This window comes from Mizuhopecten yessoensis, unplaced genomic scaffold (assembly GCF_002113885.1).
Source record: "Mizuhopecten yessoensis strain PY_sf001 unplaced genomic scaffold, ASM211388v2 scaffold716335, whole genome shotgun sequence".
NCBI classification, from domain to species: domain Eukaryota; kingdom Metazoa; phylum Mollusca; class Bivalvia; order Pectinida; family Pectinidae; genus Mizuhopecten; species Mizuhopecten yessoensis.
Genome location: NW_018480065.1, coordinates 89,285 through 108,008, shown reverse-complemented (window position 1 = coordinate 108,008; position 18,724 = coordinate 89,285). Strand labels below are relative to the sequence as shown.

The window sequence follows — 18,724 nt, the reverse complement described above, 5'->3', positions numbered from 1 at the left end:
GTTTCCTACTTGTAAGGGCCAGTCACTGGTATCTTACTTTTGTCACTCTGCTTTGTACTATCATACTAGTTTCCTAAGACATTCTACAACTATATATTAGTTTCCTACTTGTAAGGGCCAGTCACTGGTATCTTACTTTTGTCGCTCTGCTATGTACTATCATACTAGTTTCCCAAGACAATCTACAACTATATACTAGTTTCCTACTTGTAAGGGTCAGTCACTGGTATCTTACTTTTGTCGCTCTGCTTTGTACTATCATACTAGTTTCCTAAGACAATCTACAATTATATACTTGTTTCCTACTTGTAAGGGCCAGTCACTGATATCTTACTTTTGTCGCTCTGCTATGTACTATCATACTAGTTCCCCAAGACAATCTACAACTATATACTAGTTTCCTACTTGTAAGGGTCAGTCACTGGTATCTTACTTTTGTCACTCTGCTATGTACTATCATACTAGTTTCCTAAGACAATCTACAACTATACACTAGTTTCCTACTTGTAAGGGCCAGTCACTGGTATCTTACTTTTGTCGCTCTGCCATGTACTATCATACTAGTTCCGTAAGACAATTAACAACTATAAACTAGTTTCCTACTTGTAAGGGCCAGTCACTGGTATCTTACTTCTGTCACTCTGCCATGTACTATCAGTCACTGGTATCTTACTTTTGTCGCTCTTCCATGTACTATCATACTAGTTTCCTAAGACAATCTATAACTATAAACTAGTTTCCTACTTGTAAGGGCCAGTCACTGGTATCTTACTTTTGTCGCTCTGCCATGTACTATCATACTAGTTCCCTAAGACAATCTATAACTATACACTAGTTTCCTACTTGTAAGGGCCAGTCACTGGTATCTTACTTTTGTCGCTCTGCCATGTACTATCATACTAGTTTCCTAAGACAATCTACAACTATATACTAGTTTCCTACTTGTAAGGGCCAGTCACTGGTATCTTACTTTTGTCGCTCTGCCATGTACTATCATACTAGTTTCCTAAGACAATCTACAACTATATACTAGTTTCCTACTTGTAAGGGCCAGTCACTGGTATCTTACTTTTGTCGCTCTGCCATGTACTATCATACTAGTTTCCTAAGACAATCTACAACTATATACTAGTTTCCTACTTGTAAGGGCCAGTCACTGGTATCTTACTTTTGTCGCTCTGCCATGTACTATCATACTAGTTTCCTAAGACAATCTACAACTATATACTAGTTTCCTACTTGTAAGGGCCAGTCACTGGTATCTTACTTTTGTCGCTCTGCCATGTACTATCATACTAGTTCCCTAAGACAATCTATAACTATATACTAGTTTCCTACTTGTAAGGGCCAGTCACTGGTATCTTACTTTTGTCGCTCTGCCATGTACTATCATACTAGTTCCCTAAGACAATCTACAACTATATACTAGTTTCCTACTTGTAAGGGCCAGTCACTGGTATCTTACTTTTGTCGCTCTGCCATGTACTATCATACTAGTTCCCTAAGACAATCTACAACTATATACTAGTTTCCTACTTGTAAGGGCCAGTCACTGGTATCTTACTTTTGTCGCTCTGCCATGTACTATCATACTAGTTCCCTAAGACAATCTACAACTATATACTAGTTTCCTACTTGTAAGGGCCAGTCACTGGTATCTTACTTTTGTCGCTCTGCCATGTACTATCATACTAGTTCCGTAAGACAATTAACAACTATAAACTAGTTTCCTACTTGTAAGGGCCAGTCACTGGTATCTTACTTCTGTCACTCTGCCATGTACTATCATACTAGTTCCCTAAGACAATCTACAACTATATACTAGTTTCCTACTTGTAAGGGCCAGTCACTGGTATCTTACTTTTGTCGCTCCGCCATGTACTATCATACTAGTTCCCTAAGACAATCTATAACTATACACTAGTTTCCTACTTGTAAGGGCCAGTCACTGGTATCTTACTTTTGTCGCTCTGCCATGTACTATCATACTAGTTCCGTAAGACAATTAACAACTATAAACTAGTTTCCTACTTGTAAGGGCCAGTCACTGGTATCTTACTTCTGTCACTCTGCCATGTACTATCATACTAGTTTCCTAAGACAATCTACAACTATATACTAGTTTCCTACTTGTAAGGGCCAGTCACTGGTATCTTACTTTTGTCTCTCTGCCTTGTATTGTTGTGTACAATCATCAAACAATTTCTGGTTCATCTCCATGAACAGCTTCAGAGCATTGTATATAAGCCCGTGTATCGTCCTGCAAAATAACACATATAATGCATCCTCACATAGCAATGTAAATCAGATTAAAGATCAAATCATTTTCTTGATATCCATTATACACAATCAACATTTTCCCCCACTATTCAAACAAATTGCAAAATTTTAATCTCAAATAAAGAAAATAACTTATAATTATCAGAATATTATATAGCACTATTAAAGAATTTATTGTAGAACAGTTCAGTTTAAGATCAAATGTTTGTTAATATGTGGGTCAGCGGTTTGCTGACCGATTCACTCTGTTAATTATATGAGCTCATCAGACACGATTATGAAATTAATATTTAAAACACTCCAGTAAACCATTACACACAATTTATTTCACATCAAATCCATGCTCCAAAATTTCTATCTGGTGTTCAGTAGCTCACGGCTGGCTTATTTACTTTCATTTTAGATGTGCACAAGTTTTCATTTAACAGAAGGTAATTTGGATGATGTAATAAACGGTGAAAGATACTTTCAAGAGAGATAACTTCTATGTTTGACAGACAACATATAGAGATCAAAATTGTCCATGCTCCAGACAAAGTTTTATACCAAAGAAAAAAAAAATCAACATGCAAAATTATAATAAATTTACATATCTTTATAAAAAATTACAATCAAATTCCAAAAGTTCAGAAAAAATATTAACATGCAAGATAACCACAATAATTTACTTGAATAACAGAAAAATTACCTATTTGCAGAATGGAAGTTTTCATCTTTTGTTTTTACCCAAAATCCATTACATCAAAGCCAGTGCTCGTATTTACGGCACATCAATATCTCACTCCAAACATGGAAAGTGCAGACAGTAGAAAATTGTAAAATCTTGAGCAAACATACTGTAACAGAATCACTAAGCCAAAACCAATTGGGTCAGACTGTCTGCTAGATTTTCTGTCCTACAGCTACATATGAAGAATGCTGACTCTGAACAATGTATCAGCATATTAGATAAGAAATCCATAAAGGAATACATTTTTACCCAAAAAAATCTAAACTAAGTAACATACCTTCACATGAAACAAGAACTGAAAATATCAATACAGGGGACATATCCTTAATGTGTGTTTCTGAGACCCATGAATGCTGTGAATGTCTGACCGGCACAGTGTGGTGACAGGGAACATTAAACAGTGGGACCCAGCAATATGTGACCGATAACTTGACAATTAGGGTGCCGTCCTGTGGCCTTACTTGTTCCAGTGCTCCTTGCTCCTATACAAAGCTGGGAACATGATAGGCAGGATGGTAGAGGCATTGTCAGTGATCAAACTCAAGATGTACTCATTATTCCAAAAGTACAGAGCTCTCTCTGCTACCTGTAGATCAAATCAACAACAAAGGGCACATAACTTGTCTGAACAAATACTTCAGTTATTAAAACAGTAAGTAAATAAAGACGACAACACAAATAATAGATATTAAAATGAAAAGCCAGCAAACTGAGACACTGCTAGGATAAAAAAAGTATGAAATGAAGAATTTTAAGCAAGCCACAGTATTATTGTATGTATAAGAAATAATCAAGACAACCATTCACCCTGATCATGAATTCACTACAAACATCACATATTCCCTTTTTGCGTAACTGTTATTGTTACCATTGCTACTTATTAAATTTGGCAATTGCAATCAATAAATTATGGATGATTAAAACACAATACCACTAATGTAGTTTAAATTTGCATAATTAGTCTTTAAAATTTATGAAAGCAACAAAAACAAAGAAACAATGCATCGCATTTGAACAGAATTTATGGAATGAAGTGTATTCATGACCAGTATCACAAAACTGTTATCACACAAAATCAAAAAGCAAGAAGACATCTGCTATTGACACTTCCAATGTTTAATTGTTAAAAGAAAAGTAAAACCAGCCATGGCATGAACCCTTGGCTGGTACAGGTCGGCAGGGGCACGACACGGGCTGTCGCTGGGATGCCGGCTTACTTGTTCCAGTGCTGCTTGGTGCGATAAAGGGCAGGAAACATGAGGGGCAGAATGACGCAAACATTATCGCAGATCATACTGAGGATATACTCGTTGTTCCAGTAGTACAAGGCTCGTTCTGCTACCTGTAAACAAATCTTCGTGGTTAGACGGCAAACACATATCAAACCCTGTGTCCTTGGTATAAAAAAGAAGCTGTCTTCACTCATACAGTTAACCTACAATGGTTTTAAAAAGTTAATACAACATACAAAATATTTGAACAAAAAGTGAGGTCATACATAAAATATATTATAAATCTTACAGATGTGGGACAATGATAATCATTACCAAGGTCACATCCCTGGTCAGACATGTCAACACTCTGACACACAATAACAGTAGACCATTTTTGTCATAGCAAACTGCAATTCTATGCTACTAGATTGTTAGCGCAAACACAGATCCCCTTCAGTCTCTGTCCAATGCTTGAAAAATACTGTTTCAATAAACATATATATTGGAGTCCCAAAATTAGGACACTATTTGGGTGTATCACTGAGCTAGTTTTTAGGTTAAAGATTCCTATGATGGATGGATGTAAGTTGTGATACTTTCTTCTAAGAGACTGATCCTTCATTTAGAAATCAAACATGTTTAATCCTGTGTAAAAGCAATTACAAAACCTTTGTATCAATACTATACATATGCCTCTTCTCTCACTTTGAGGAAAATGGAGCTTAACACGAACGAGCTAAACACAAAGTCTAACTAAAGTCAGTAAAGTGGAAAATATAAGTCGCAATGCTCTATATGATGGTGTAGTACACCTCAGAAAGTACATATCAAGTTTTAAAATATGGAAACTGAAGAATCTAACTAAACTCAATGTGTATAAATACTTCTAGTATCGGAGAAATAGAGTTAAATGCATTTAGTACAACTCAAGTCAGTAAAGCTGGAAATATAGGTCTCGAGTGACCTTCAATTTCTATATTGGTATATGAACTTTGATTACAATGGGACTTTTAGTATTAAGAGAAATGGAGCTGAACGAAATGTAAAACACAAACGTTTGATTGACAGACCAACGTAAAAGTCAAACACTCAATGTCCATCCACTGCCATGGCAAAGGCATTAAAACATGTTTACTATATGTTGACTGTACAAGAATGGTTTAATACAATTCATTTGACCAAGACACTAGTTACTTCAGGGCCCAGTCAACCGCTTAGTATTTCATCTGTTTATCCTGTTATATTAACTCCACCAACACTCTCCAGTGTTACAATCGGATACACACCTGAAAGTGGGGACTGGACACACATTTGGCTAGCTGTTTGAAGAGTGGGTTCATCACCTTGGTGAACTCAGCGGGTTCTATCACATCTAAAATCTCTTCCAATTCATTCAAAAACATCACCTGGGAACAAGCGTTGTATTCAATGAACAAATTCAAAATCAAGACACAAAATATAATTTTCAAAAGCTGCTAGAAAAGTGTTACTTCATATTTTCCAAAATTATTTTTGAACAAGACGTCCGGAAAGAATGAAATTCTGCTACATTCCATGCACGATATATTTTGAATTTTTCTCTGGCCTAATGAAAATGATAGAGCAAGAACATGATTTGGAAGCATACCTCTTTTGGACTATGGACCTTCGGCCAAAATTTCAATAATCCCATTATGACCTGGAATAAAAAGTAAACAATATTATACCGACAGAAATTGATATTCTAAAACATTCCGTTATCACTTCCCCTAGAACATGATGTACAAAGCATATATTTTGTCTTTTTAAAAAAAATGAAACATAAGATGTAAATTCAATGAATTTCAAGATATGACAATGTATATTAATGAGGACTTACAACATATACATGGACAAACATCTGATCAAACTTGTCAAAAGTCCTGTCTAGTCTATAATGACCATTTTCAAAATTTCAAGAGTTAATGTCACCACAGAAATCTGCTTTACATAAACTGTCCTAACCAGCTATCAACATCCAACATTATTTTTAAAACACTTGATCAAGTATAGAGGACCTCAAGTCCTGACCGAGGGAGAACTCACCGGTTCTGTTAGACTGGGGTCCTTTTCTAAGAACTGTACCACACAGTAGGCCAGCTGTGGGTGGTACACGCTCAGAGACTTCACCTTGTGGAGGGGTAACAGGACCTTTAGTAGGAAGACTTTGTGCTCCTCCTTCAGCGGCAATGCAAAACCATTAATAATACTGAAATATAAACGAAACCCATTAATAATACTGAAATATAACATGAAACCCATTAATAATACTGAAATATAACATGAAACCCATTAATAATACTGAAATGAAACATGAAACCCATTAATAATACTGAAATATAACACGAAACCAATTAATAATACTGAAATACAACACGAAACCAATTAATAATACTGAAATATAACACGAAACCCATTAATAATACTGAAATACAACACCAAATTACTTTATGAATACTTATATAAAATCAGTGTTCCCAGAAACCCACAACTGAGGGTTTGTCATCCCCAAAAACAGTTGGTTGTACAACCAGTTTTCAAGAATTGACTTTGTAATTAGGTATCTATGGGTACAGAATCTTATCCAATATACCACCAAATCTAAAGTTCCGTGGGAAACACTTACACTAATTGTTCAAGTTCAAAGATAGCTTGTTAACTTTGCCCAATCCAATTTTAATTTACAGCAATAGAAAGTCCAAACTAGGTTTAGCACAGACATCTTTACAGGCTTCTTGAGAATTTTCTATTATCCAACAAATTCTGTATTTAATAACAAAGCACTGATTTTAATTAAAGCATTTTTCTTAATTATTTTCATGTACATAGTATCTGGTTGAACAGGCTTTTTTTTTTTTTTTTTAAATAACTTACCTTCCCAATATTTCTAGTAATTCTGCTATACCATTATGATGTTCTGTTTCATAAATAAAACTGAAAATAAAATATAAACAACAAATTATTTATTTATTTATTAAAAAAGTTCTTTGATTGCAATATATAGGTTTTGAAACAAATTACCTATGAATTCATTGGAAATGTGTTTACAATACATCACATCTGACACAGGATGTTAATTTCCAGTTTTCAAAATTGACACATTTTGTATGCTTTGCATGGGGGGAAATAATACAGAAATTTAAACAGGAAGTTATATGTGAAAATTACACCTGCACAAAAACATCCACACTTTCAGTTCAATTTAAATCAAATACTGTAATAAAATTCCTTACCAAAATAACATAAATAATAGCACTGATACTGACCAAACAAACGACATCCATATTGAACGTAATATTTACACATTTTGATTGTTTAATTACCCAAATATTAATATTATACATATAAAACTGATACTGACCAAACAAACTACATCCATATCAAACTTGAGATTAAACATTTTACTTTGATAAAGAATTGAAAATGAAGATACACTTTGTAAATTCTGAGATTCAAGACAATTAAAAAAAAACAACTTGAACAATGAATATTCTTCAAAACAAATTTTGAAACTGTAACCATACAACTGTTGGAGCTTAAAGCTAGCATATAAACCAGCATGGTGCAACTTGTTTATGGTAAAGAGCCATCACAGCTGCAGCATGACAAATTTCTTAGCCAATAAACACATTATCTGATTACAAAACTGTAAGCCTGCCAGGCTTCTAAACAGGTGCTTGTTTAGGTTCTATCAATCCTTATACAGTCCTATAGAAAATCAATATCATCCATTAGACAGTCGTGTCTTTCTAAACTATCAGTATTGTACACATTAGTGTTAGCCTAACAAGTACAATCCGAGAATACAGGTTCTGCCTTGGTTTTCCTAGCATGCTCTGTACATATCCTGAAGACAATCGGCAGTGAAACTTGTCATTGCTTACTCTACACCACAGTATTATTTTACAGTCTTACTCTACACCAATGTCACCACAGTATTATTTTACGGTCTTATTCTATACCAATGTCACCACAGTATTTATTCCATTAAAACAGTGGATACATTTTAAGAGAACTACATCATTACCTGACAAATGAGCAGCTTTGGATGACCGACAGATGGCAGAAAGCTGACAAATTTATCAACAAAGTTACAACACTGTCTTCTCATCAATCTGATCCAGACAACCCAATTAATACACACAGATTGGTTTTCTTGAACACAAATACCATTCTGGTTGTTTCAGTGTTTTTTCAGCCATACTGTACCGATGTAACCCCATGACAAAACTGTCTTGTGGCAACATTACAGTAAGATGCAGCAGTGAACCTAGTTTAGAATTAATATTTTCCAATATTTGGTAAATGATCCATGTTTATTCTGATAGTGAACTATGTACTTACCTATAAAATATATTGTTGATTTGTTTCCTGATGTATGCTCGAAGTCCCAAAAATTTCCCATATATTCTGTGTAATATCGTTTTCAAGAAATCTCTTTCCCTAGGGTCTTCACTGTCAAATAATTCTAATTGCTGAAAATTCAACAAGAAATAGATTTAAGGGGATATATATACATTCATGTTATTGTCAATTTAAGTTCCTTTACAGGGAATGTCACCTCTGAAGCAGGATTGAGGTAAATTAATGCATATCAAAAGACTCATTATAATTCTTTCTATACAAGATTTCATTTAAGGTTGAAAGCTCTAATGCTCTGTGTCTCCAACGAAGAAGATTTCCAATTTGTTTGGCATGTTTCTGACTTGAAGTAAACTGACATTTTACAGTAGCAGAGATTACATATTATATAAATATATTTCAAATTATAATTTCTCTTGAATATTTTTTCACAAATACATCTCTGCCACAGATATTTGATCCCTGAACCATTTGATTACAAAGCCGGGAGCTTATCTTATACACTATTGGGACATATTTGCTATAGTACCAGAAATAAATTTGAAATGATTGTTAATATAGATGAAAGAGTATGAATCTTTAGGAAAATTAGGTTTAATAAAACTCTTCAATAACTCTATCATAACCCTCTATACATAACTGTTGATTAAATTGGAGTCTGTATGGTTAAACATAGGATTTATATCCTAATTTTGAAGTGCATATGTACATCAACCCTACTCATCTGTACTTACTTGTAATACAAATTTCTGGTCTATATACCGCTTGGCTGTATTGGGTTGAAAGTCTGGAGACTCCAAAAACCGTAGAAAAAATTCATAAACCAACTGAAAATAAAAGAATTATGGTTATAATGGCACAAAAATAGCTACATGTCTGAATAAACTAGGATTATATTGTAGGATCAGAAATGAATTCTCTTAGAGATATCAGAGAAACGGAAGTCTAGTGGTAGGACGCCGTGACGAAATGTTGCGGGTTCGAGTCACGTCATGGCACTGTGTTGTATTCTTGAGCAAGATACTTTACTCTGCTTGTTCCAGTCTACTCAGCTGTAAATGAGTATGTGGTTGATCAGTGCTAGAATTGTTGAATGCTAGCTGTGAGCGCCGAAATGGCAGCACTGGCTGTATGCTCCCCTAGAAGTTGAGAAAGGTATTGGCAGGTTGCAAAGGCCCTATAACCACGGATAATAATTTGTGAACCTCTTTGAGATGACCTACGAACTAGGTTGTGATAAAGCGGTATATAAGAACCTCAAATTATTATTATTATGACAGTCGTTCTCTACAGTGTCAGACGGTGACCTTCACCTTGGCATCTTGAAACACAAAGCCCATCAAGGTCTAGTACTTGACCAATACATGATGTTTGATAAACAATATCTGTTAAGAAAAAAAGTCACTTAAAAATAATATTTATTTCAAAAAAAGAAAAGATCAACCATGACCTGAAACATAATTCTATTTTGGGTATTCTGTTATTTGACCAAAACAGGAAGCTGAATCAAAATTCTTGCAGAAATAAAGTTTCTAGAGTGTTGACAACAGGTTAACATACGACAATCATTACAGTACATACAAATCAATGAATGGAACATTTATCCTCTCCACCACCTTGTTGCAAAGGGATATCAATATGTATTTCCATACTTAAAACTTAGCACTGGTACCCTACCTAGAATCCACTCTTACCTGTAAGTGTGGCCATGACGCCTCTAACGTTGGTTCATCCTCCTCAGGGTCAAACTCGGCCCCATTGGGATTCGATGAAGGGGGTAACGTCCTGAAGAAATTGACTGAAAACTGCAAAACATAAAGTACGTTAGATACTAACGGTAAAATGTTACATAAAATACATCAGAACTTTATAATGGAATAAGATTACTCCCAATGACATGATATGTATACAGGTACACATTCTCAACCACTGTAACAATGATTATCAGCAACAATGTCACTAACTGCTAACTGTGACTTTGGAACGAGGACATGAAGTCTGATTTCAGTAGTTTGTATGACATGGTGATATGTGTATATATATTCAATTATTATTATCTAGTAGTTGTATTTTTTTGGGTTCAAATTCTTCGTATTCCTAAAATTCAAATTCCAGATCTGTTCGATAATTAGTCATGCCGCTGCAACTTCCTGCTTGATAAACAGACATTTTCTTCCTAGCAAAAATGATGTCCATCATTTGTTAACTAGTACATGTATAAATGCAAAAGCAGTGACATGACCTATTAACTCAGGTACATATTCTATAGGTTTAGTTCTTAGATCAATTTTGAATATCTTCAATTTAGTGGTAGAGCAAAAAGTTATGCACTGAACAAATACACTGATATATGATAAATCATTGATGTTGATGCATGAAAATAAAATCTTGAAATAAAACCTGTTATAACTATGGGCTCTAGTCTACAGACAGATGCCTACCATTACTATGGCCTCAGGGTAAATGGCCTCTGTGATGACACCCCTGTTCTGGGTGACAAACTCTACCATCTCATTGAGGGCTGCCCTTTTCACCTCCTTCCATTTGAGGTCACTTAGAGGATCCTGAACAAAGTCAAACAGTACACAGCACTGTCGGATCTTCTGTATAAACAGGTCCTCCCTCTCTGCCGGCGTTGCATCTGCAATGAAAAGAACTTTGTATGTGTATGCCTTTCTTCAAAAGGTATATATGACAAGGAGGCCTATTTTGTAAGTTTTCTTTAGAAACTGGTATGCCAGATGACAAGTATTGGGGCTATACCTGTAAGATATTGTACAACAGAGAAATCAAAGCACTGGTGTAAAACAAAGGACAGATAAACTATCAATGACCAGGCAAACTGTGGCTTCAACTGATTTATATCAATGTTCTCACCATTTGCATTGGGGTCCCGGGGGTAGGGTAAAATAGCCTAGTAATCGACAGATTTTTTCAAATGTTTAAAAATGAGCAAATAATATGATTGATGTTTGTGTTACTACATGCATATTCCATGGGATCATGCATGTTTGTAGCATGTCCCATGTGTAAGATGCATGTCATACGGTATATCAGCTTTCAGATCCCTGCTTTACATAGGCAGTATTAAAGGTGGATCCACAAGCTGATACATTGTTTGAAGATACCCTTAATACGCCAGAAGAACTCTATTTGAGCCTGACAACAAATGTACATGAATCAATTTAACAAGGCAATCCATCACTTAGGAAACGCCAATGAATGCTACATTTGTAATTAAGGAAGGAAAATGGCCTTAATACTGTTGTTAAAAAGTATAGATTTGTACCCAGCCAGCATCCGAGACAAAACAAAATGAAGCCAAACAACTAACATTGTTATCAACACATATAGGAATCAAGGCAAAAATATTTCAACTGCACGTAACATCAACATATATATAGACTCAACTCATTCAAATACATTTCATTAGCAGTATTATATAATTCTATTTAATATCTCCTTATTTGTTTGCCTGAATGGAAGTGCAAAGGGTGCAAGTGTAGGAGGAAGCTGGCGTACTCGGAGAAAAACCAAATGGTCAGACAGATGACCCAGTACATTTTAACGTCTGATAAGGGAAAGATCCCCTGGCCATCTTGGTGAAAGGCGAGTGCGCTTTCCACAGCGCCATCTGATCATGCATGACCTTCCAATATATACCTTTTTAATCAATCAATTCAATAGGCCTTCTTGTTTACATTGAACATAATTATCATCAGTAATTTGTAGATGGTGCCAAGTCATGCTTTCATTCTCTTCTATTTGAAGAATTTGGTTGCTATAATAGTATACACAGAAGATTTTCTAAAAAAAATTGCCATGTGATGAAGCATGAACTCTTCTGCACATGTAAACTGTGTTTGAGGAAATAAAGCATACACGCTAGATAAACAGCCTTACACAAGCTATAGCATCAGTCTTGTATGGGTCCATTGTTGTGTAACACAGGTATTATTTATTATTCATAAGCATCACCTACACAATCATAAAAGTAGGCCAACCTCTCTCACCTGTCACAGAAACAACCAATCTAAGAATGAGGAAAGTGAACTTCCCTGAATATGAGGTGTCAACATTTGTTTCCTATGTAAACTGTTTCACTGAAATCTGGCATGCTGCTGCGGAACAAAGAGGGAATGCATGACAAAGCCAAGCCTGGTCTTTTTATGTAGTTTACAGTAAAGCTATGTATATCTAGGGACTCTATACAGTATAGACCTCTGGTACACACATAAATATATATGTACATGAATAATGTGTTAGTCACATCAGATCTTTTTTACATAATTTACTTCTATTGTGTCAATATTAACATTTTTTTTATACATGTACTGGGATTGTATATTATATAAAGAGATAAGTATAGTATCGAGCATTATATGTACCTGTATTTCAAATGCTGTTGGAGCAGAAATTTCTTACAGTTGAAAAGTAATCAAGAATTTATGGGAAAACATCATAACATAGATCTAAAACTTTTCTTTTCTGGCTTTGAAATATTAAAAGAATTGCAGTTAATACTGTGGAAGGGATATATTGATATTGACCAGAAAAAGAACAGAAGGCCCTTAAAATATAAGGAATAGGTTACTCTTACTAGTTAAAATAGAAAGTGGGATATCATAACATAATCGATGATACCTAACAACAACAAATCATGGATTAAATTTGATCAATTGAAGTTTCAATTTCACTTATAGTAACTACACTGTCTATATATAGTTCTATATAACAGGTCATGTAGAACACCTTGATAAATGTTCCACTAAGAAATACCTTGAGAATTAGGATATATATTAAATACCTCCTAATCGTAATGCCCCTTACAGTGTCAATAGGTAGTTATAAGTGTCCGGGTATTGAAGCAAACATACTGGTCTACAGGCCCAGTGACATGTACAGACCACAACAGTCTGGTCTACAGGCCCAGTGACATGTACAGACCACAACAGTCTGGTCTGCAGGCCCAGTGACATGTACAGACCACAAGTCTGGTCTAAAGGCTCTGTGACATGTACAGACCACAAGTCTGGTCTACACCCAGTGACATGTACAGACCACAAGTTTGGTCTAAAGGCCCTGCTACATGTACAGACCACAAGTCTGGTCTACACCCAGTGACATGTACAGACCACAACAGTCTGGTCTAAAGGCCCTGTGACATGTACAGACCACAAGTCTGGTCTAAAGGCTCTGCTACATGTACAGACCACAAGTCTGGTCTAGATCTACACCCAGTGACATGTACAGACCACAACAGTCTGGTCTAAAGGCCCAGCGACATGAACAGACCACAATAAGTCTGGTCTACAGGCCCTGTGCCATGAACAGACCACAATTACAGTCCAGTCTACAGGCCCTTCGACATGTACAGGCCACAATTACAGTCCAGTCTACAGGCCCTGTGACATGAACATACCACAATAGCATTGTTCTAAGGCCCTGTGACATGTAGACAGTGTAAAGACACAGTATGAAGGCCCTGTGACATGTACAGACCACAATGATACTGATTCGAAGCCCTGTGACATGTACAGACCACAATGATACTGATGTGAAGGTCCTGTGACATGTACAGACCACAATGATACTGATGTAAAGGTCCTCTGACATGTACAGACCACAATGATACTGATGTGTTGAGGCCCTGTGACATGTACAGACCACAATGATACTGATGTAAAGGCCCTCTGACATGTACAGACCACAATGATACTGATGTGTTGAGGCCCTGTGACATGTACAGACCACAATGATACTGATGTGTAAAGGCCCTGATATGCCAGGGAGTAAGCATAGACCGGATTGGTGATAGGCCCTGACATTTGTTTAGACCATGTCACATGACATGCAATTAAAGGCCCTGTTATATGTACAGACCTGTTCTATATTTACCAGAGATATTGATCTCATTGTGTATGTATTACAGGCCTTTCAATACATTGTAATGCTGCAAGACTTTATTAATGATTTTATTTTCAAACACCAAATATCAATAATGTCATTTATATAGACTATACAAAGCTACACAAACAAACCCTTACAGTAGGCATATATATAAATATCTGCTTCATACTTATTTAGTAATTTTCTTATTATCCCAACATGACACAGAACGGACAAAAATTATAATCAACCTAACTTGAATTAAAGGTGTTAATTATTCAGTTATTGGATTCAGATATTTCTTCTAGTATAACATGGCTGCAAGGTAACAAAATTTCAGACTCAAGTCATTTTCATAAGGAAATGGAGTTCACCCTTTGTAAGCTATAGAGCTACCCAGCTGGAAACATAATAGCAGAAGATTTTAAGTCATAGGGGATATTGAATGTACAGTAATGTACTGGAGGGTAATCAACACAATGTATATATAACTGGCTTTTCTCCGACCTGTAGCAATAACATTAAGAACCATATATATATATACTAGGTAGTCTGGCTAGTAATCACACCTACAGCTGCCCAACATGCTAACACATATAGCATGCAGTTATATTTAGGTTTCAGGTTGTGATTTAAACATTACAGGCCATTTTTAGTGAATCGTTAGCATCCCACTTGTCAGGACAACACACTGATCACATATATCCAGACTGTGATCTGAGCTAATCGTCACAGCATATTACATAATTAAATAATGCAAGGGTGGGTTAGAGATCCATTCATGATAATGGCAGGAGTACTTCATTTATTCTCTCTGTTTTACAACATGTCGAGACAAAGAAAGGCGGACATGGAAATGGTCAGATCAGAGCAAAATATAGGTAGATTCTGTGAAATCAATCGGATCCTCAAATTCAAACAGATACAAACAATGCCATACCTATATCTGTGGGCATGAGAAACCTACATAATGCCAGCAGGTCCCATACAATATCAGAATTCAAAGTATGAATGGTATCTGTACATATAGCAAAGGATTCCACATGTGTTATACATATATAGATCAGCAAATCAATCGAAAGATATCAGGTTAAGATAGCCTCAATACAAAACAGGCTCTTCTTTTTATAGACATTCAACTAGTGTATTGGGTCTTCTTGGCTTAAATCCAGGATTGCCTAGACATGTATGTGACCAGACACGACCCATGACATGTATATAGTATCAATACTTTCAGATTTATCCCTGTTATTCATGATTAATGTCAATAACACATCATAAACCAATTACATTCACGTCCCACCCTAACCTGTGATGAAGGCCGTACATATATATATATATATATATACCATGACTTGCAGAACAGGGTTTAGTGTATGCTGTAATAGTGGGCCCCCGAGCTGTTGGAATTTTATCACCCAGTTCGAGATTACTTCAGGGTTTATGGCATGGAGGAAACATTTGATGTTACATAAGCATGTATTCTGTACTGAGGGAAAGCAGGATAAACACTGGCCAACTGTACACCAATATATAGCATCAGTAGACAGGGGCACTATATACCCACATCCACTCATCTGTAACTAGTCTGGACACCACCAAGCACACTTAGCATTGTTAAACCTTATATATTAACTAGCCATTATACAGCTCATCTACATCTCTCTGTGACAAATGAGTGTCACCATTGACCTTGAGATTTTACAGGATAATCAAAAGTGACCTTTATATAAATCAGTTTCTCCTCTACAAATATGTATCTATACTAAGTCAATAGGGGTGGAGCTCTCTGATAACCATTACACATAAATTCTGTGTGTATCAGAAAACATGTTATTTTTAACTTGTTTATTTTTTGAAATTTTACATAAATATTTGTACTATTTATTTAACAATAGTTGAACTATAAACACTTGTATTAGCTTCAACAAATGTGTTTTATAAAGTCAGAAGTGTTCATTTTACAGCCAAGCTATTAGTATTTTTTTTCAATATTACCTGAAAATACAGGTTAGCTTTTAGAATTTTTCAAAATCTGCCTGCAATACACATAGGAGTCACATCTTAACCAGGTACATACATTTATACACACAGGAGTCACATGTTAACCAGGTACATACGTTTATACACACAAGAGTCACATCTTTACCAGGTACATACGTTTATACACACAGGAGTCACATCTTTACCAGGTACATACTTTTATACACACAGGAGTCACATTTTAACCAGGTACATACGTTTATACACACAAGAGCCAAATCTTTACCAGGTACATACGTTTATACACTCAGGAGTCACATCTTTACAAGGTACATCCGTTTATACACGCAGGAGTCACATCTTAACCAGGCACATACATTTATACATACAGGAGTCACATCTTAACTAGGTACATACGTTTATACACGCAGGACTCACATCTTTACCAGGTACATATGTTTATGCACATAGGAGTAACATCTTAACCAGGTACATGCATTTATACACACAGGAGTCACATCTTTACCAGGTACATACGTTTTTAGACACAGGAGTCACATCTTTACCAGGTACACACTTTTATACACACAGAAGTCACATCTTAACCAGGTACATACGTTTATAGACACAGGAGTCACATCTTTACCAGGTACATACTTTTATACACACAGAAGTCACATCTTTACCAGGTACATACGTTTTGTTCTGAACTCTCGATTCCAGAAGTGTGTCTCTTGTCAATGAACATTGAACTTTTAAGCCAACATGGCGTATTCTTGTGTTTTACTGATCACTGATTGACCAAGCACACCTTTATTAGGAGGAAACTAAGTAGATCAGCTCATGCTTGCCCTGAAGATCGCTTGGAGCCAGTAGTGTCCATAATTTAGGCCACAAGAGCAAAACCTCTGTTCACAACCATAAGCCAGCGTTTATTTGTTAATCAGCAATTTTCAGTTTGTCATAAAAACTATATATATAGCTAGGACGAGTCATGAGACACCTGCATATGAACCATCAGCTGTCAAGGGAGTGACTATATACAATTAGATTCCCCGTTTATTGCTTGATAATATAGCAAAATACTTCCAACAGTATTTCCTATCACCTATGGCACTTCTGGTTTTCAGCGTGGTGTATGCTACTTTCATTAGTGTCTGATGCAGCATCCCCAGACAAAATCCATATGATGTCAGATTGTACCTCAGAACTTCATACAGACTTTAGTACAGTACTCTATTTAGTTATAAAGTTAGGTGGGTTTAAACAATACACTACTGAACATGACATTCATTGTGCTATATTTGTAGTATTTTTTCCAACAGACTAATGAAAATAATCTTGAAATTTCGAACTCCCTAGGAATGCCCACATTCTATAAATACTAGGTAAGTTCCCCCCGCCCCCATTCATTTATACAGTAGGAGTGTATTGACACTCTCTACAGTAAATCTCTAATATTACAGTAATATTAGCCAAAGAATTTCCTCCAGTAAAACAGGATCATTCTTAAAACTTAGCATGCATTAACTAAACTTAACTGAATGTGGTTACTTGAGTCACACAGGAAATTAGGTATATAGAAAACAATACACAGAAATGTTATTAGATAACTATACATCCCTTACAAGTATCCATATTGTATTTCACAACACCAGGAACTTATCTCAAGCCAGATACCAAAGAAATAGCCTAACACATGTTTATAAAGAAAACTGATTCATTCTAAGATAAAGACGATAAGCACTTCAAACCCAAACCCAAATTTTATCTAATCTATGTTTCATCAAAAAGGGTCACCTCATTTTTTTCCCCATTTAAAAAACTTCATTATTTTCAACTACAGACACTTAATTGAAAAAAAACTCACATGTATGCAATATCTTCTCTCTTACATTTATTTGTCTTGGACATGTGCTTGATGTACAGTTGTAAGTTAACTTTTATCTTACACATTAGTAAACATTTCTTCATCCAAACCCATTACTTCTGATCAACGTGTACTCCGTGATAAAAGCCTACATCTGACAAATGACGTCAGTCATCAGATTCCTTAGGCTTTTTTTCAGATCTTCACATCACATGTATATATAGCTTCCAGTACTGTGCATGTAGGTTGTTATAACCATAACATCTTCCTTAACAAAAATATCCGACTATCTTAGTTTCTGAATGATAGGTGTAAGTGGTATGGCAAGCTAACTTAACATTTATTTAAAGGACCAAAGCCTAGCAAGCAATTCATAAA

The 18,724-nt window shown here is 35.6% G+C and overlaps 1 protein-coding gene across 26 annotated transcripts in view; it reads right to left on the bottom strand.

Annotated features, from left to right (window-relative positions):
• Nucleotides 1-18,724, bottom strand: part of LOC110443252 (serine/threonine-protein phosphatase 2A 56 kDa regulatory subunit delta isoform-like) — a 45,017-nt gene that overhangs the window by 17,443 nt on the left and 8,850 nt on the right. For all 26 annotated transcript variants that reach the window (XM_021487350.1, XM_021487349.1, XM_021487345.1 and 23 more), the window contains exons 4-13: nucleotides 11,046-11,245; nucleotides 10,299-10,409; nucleotides 9,339-9,431; nucleotides 8,587-8,717; nucleotides 7,117-7,176; nucleotides 6,289-6,451; nucleotides 5,852-5,902; nucleotides 5,511-5,630; nucleotides 3,472-3,596; nucleotides 2,159-2,260 (exon numbers count right to left, since the gene is read on the bottom strand). In XM_021487350.1, the coding sequence (XP_021343025.1) occupies nucleotides 2,159-2,260; nucleotides 3,472-3,596; nucleotides 5,511-5,630; nucleotides 5,852-5,902; nucleotides 6,289-6,451; nucleotides 7,117-7,176; nucleotides 8,587-8,717; nucleotides 9,339-9,431; nucleotides 10,299-10,409; nucleotides 11,046-11,245 (1,156 nt within the window). The remainder of the gene's footprint in view (nucleotides 1-2,158; nucleotides 2,261-3,471; nucleotides 3,597-5,510; nucleotides 5,631-5,851; nucleotides 5,903-6,288; nucleotides 6,452-7,116; nucleotides 7,177-8,586; nucleotides 8,718-9,338; nucleotides 9,432-10,298; nucleotides 10,410-11,045; nucleotides 11,246-18,724) is intronic.